Source organism: Gavialis gangeticus, unplaced genomic scaffold (genome assembly GCF_001723915.1).
Source record: "Gavialis gangeticus isolate Ggan-Ray unplaced genomic scaffold, GavGan_comp1, whole genome shotgun sequence".
NCBI lineage: Eukaryota > Metazoa > Chordata > Crocodylia > Gavialidae > Gavialis > Gavialis gangeticus.
This window is the reverse complement of record NW_017729032.1, coordinates 1,428,277-1,429,668: the sequence shown is the minus strand read 5'-3', so window position 1 is coordinate 1,429,668 and position 1,392 is coordinate 1,428,277. Positions and strand designations below refer to the sequence as shown.

At 67.7% G+C, this 1,392-nt stretch overlaps 1 protein-coding gene across 1 annotated transcript in view; it reads left to right on the top strand.

Moving 5' to 3' along the window:
* The window catches only part of TRIM3 (tripartite motif containing 3), a 23,025-nt gene that overhangs the window by 7,041 nt on the left and 14,592 nt on the right, over window positions 1-1,392 (top strand). Inside the window, exon 3 of the mRNA XM_019523756.1 lies at window positions 1,251-1,389. Within this exon, the coding sequence (XP_019379301.1) occupies window positions 1,251-1,389 (139 nt within the window). The remainder of the gene's footprint in view (window positions 1-1,250; window positions 1,390-1,392) is intronic.

Below are 1,392 nucleotides of genomic sequence, written 5' to 3'. Positions count from 1 at the left end.
TGACCCCAATGTACCATAGTGCCAAGGTGCTGCTTCGGCCTGCGCACCTGCAAGAGGTGAGCCTGCCCCTGACCACTACCATAGATCGCCTCACAGTGGCGCTCTACTTGCACGCTTGTCGGAAGCGAGCACGATCCTTGACCCCCAACCCCTGACCCCGACTGGTACTGCAGCCCCAAGGTGCTGCGCTGCCTGCGCACTTTCTGCAAGCAGTGCGCCTGAGCCCCCGACCCCGACCAGTGTCGCTGCCCCAGGGTGCTGCCCTGCCCACACACCTGCAAGAGGTGAGCCTGACCCCGACCTCTGACTCTGACTGGTACCGCCACCCCATAGTGCCACCTTGCCCGCATCATTTCTGCAAGAGGTGAGCTTGACCCCTGATCTTTGACCCCAACTGGTACCACAACCCCAGGGTGCTGCCCTGCCTGCACACCTGCGAGAAGTGAGCCTGACCCCTGACCCCAGCATACCGCGGCCCCAAGGTGTTCCCCTGTCTGCACACCTGTGAGAGGGGAGCCCCTCTGATCCCAGCTGGTACCGTAGCCCCACGGTGCTGCTCCACCTGCACCCCTGCGAGTGGTGAGCCTGGCATCTGACCCCCGACCCTGACTGGTCCTGCAGCCCCGAGGTGCTGCCTTGCCTGCACACCTGCGAGAGGTGACCCCGAGCTCTGCCCTGTCCCCTGGGGGGGGAGCTCCGCTCTGCCGGGCCCTGGGGGCGAGAGGCTGGAGCAGAGCGACAGCCACGAGCCCACGGTGCTGCCTCGGGGTAGGGCCCTGCCGCACTGCTCTGTGCACCCGAGTCTCTGCTGCCCCACGGTACTGGGGAGTGCCAGGCATGCTGGGAGGAGCCATGGTCCATCCTCCCGCTCTCCGGCTAGTGCTGGCGGTGTCGGGTGGGCAGGGGGGGTGTGCCGTGCCCGTGGCTGTGGCCGCCTCGCGCCCCATGCACGCGCTCCGGGCCAGGGTGCCCCTGGGGCTGCGGCCGGGGGTTGAGGGTGGCGCAGGCGACTGGTGACTGACAGGGTGGGGGCTGGTGACTGACGCTCACTCTGTCCCCTGTGCCTCGTCTCCCTGCAGCGACCCCCGCACCCCTGTCTGTCAGCCTGCCTGTTCCCCCCCTGGCTCCCCGTCTGTCTGTCTGTCTGCGTCTGTTGCTGCCAGCGTCTGTCTGTCCAGCTGATGGGCCCCCCACCCCTCCCCGCTGCGCCAGGCCTGATCCTCTCGTTGTGCCCGCTCTGCCCCCCCCAGGTGTCTCCAGAACTATATCCCGCCCCAGAGCCTGACCCTGTCGTGCCCCGTGTGCCGCCAGACCTCCATCCTGCCCGAGCGCGGCGTGGCCGCCCTGCAGAACAACTTCTTCATCACCAACCTCATGGAGGTGCTGCAGCGC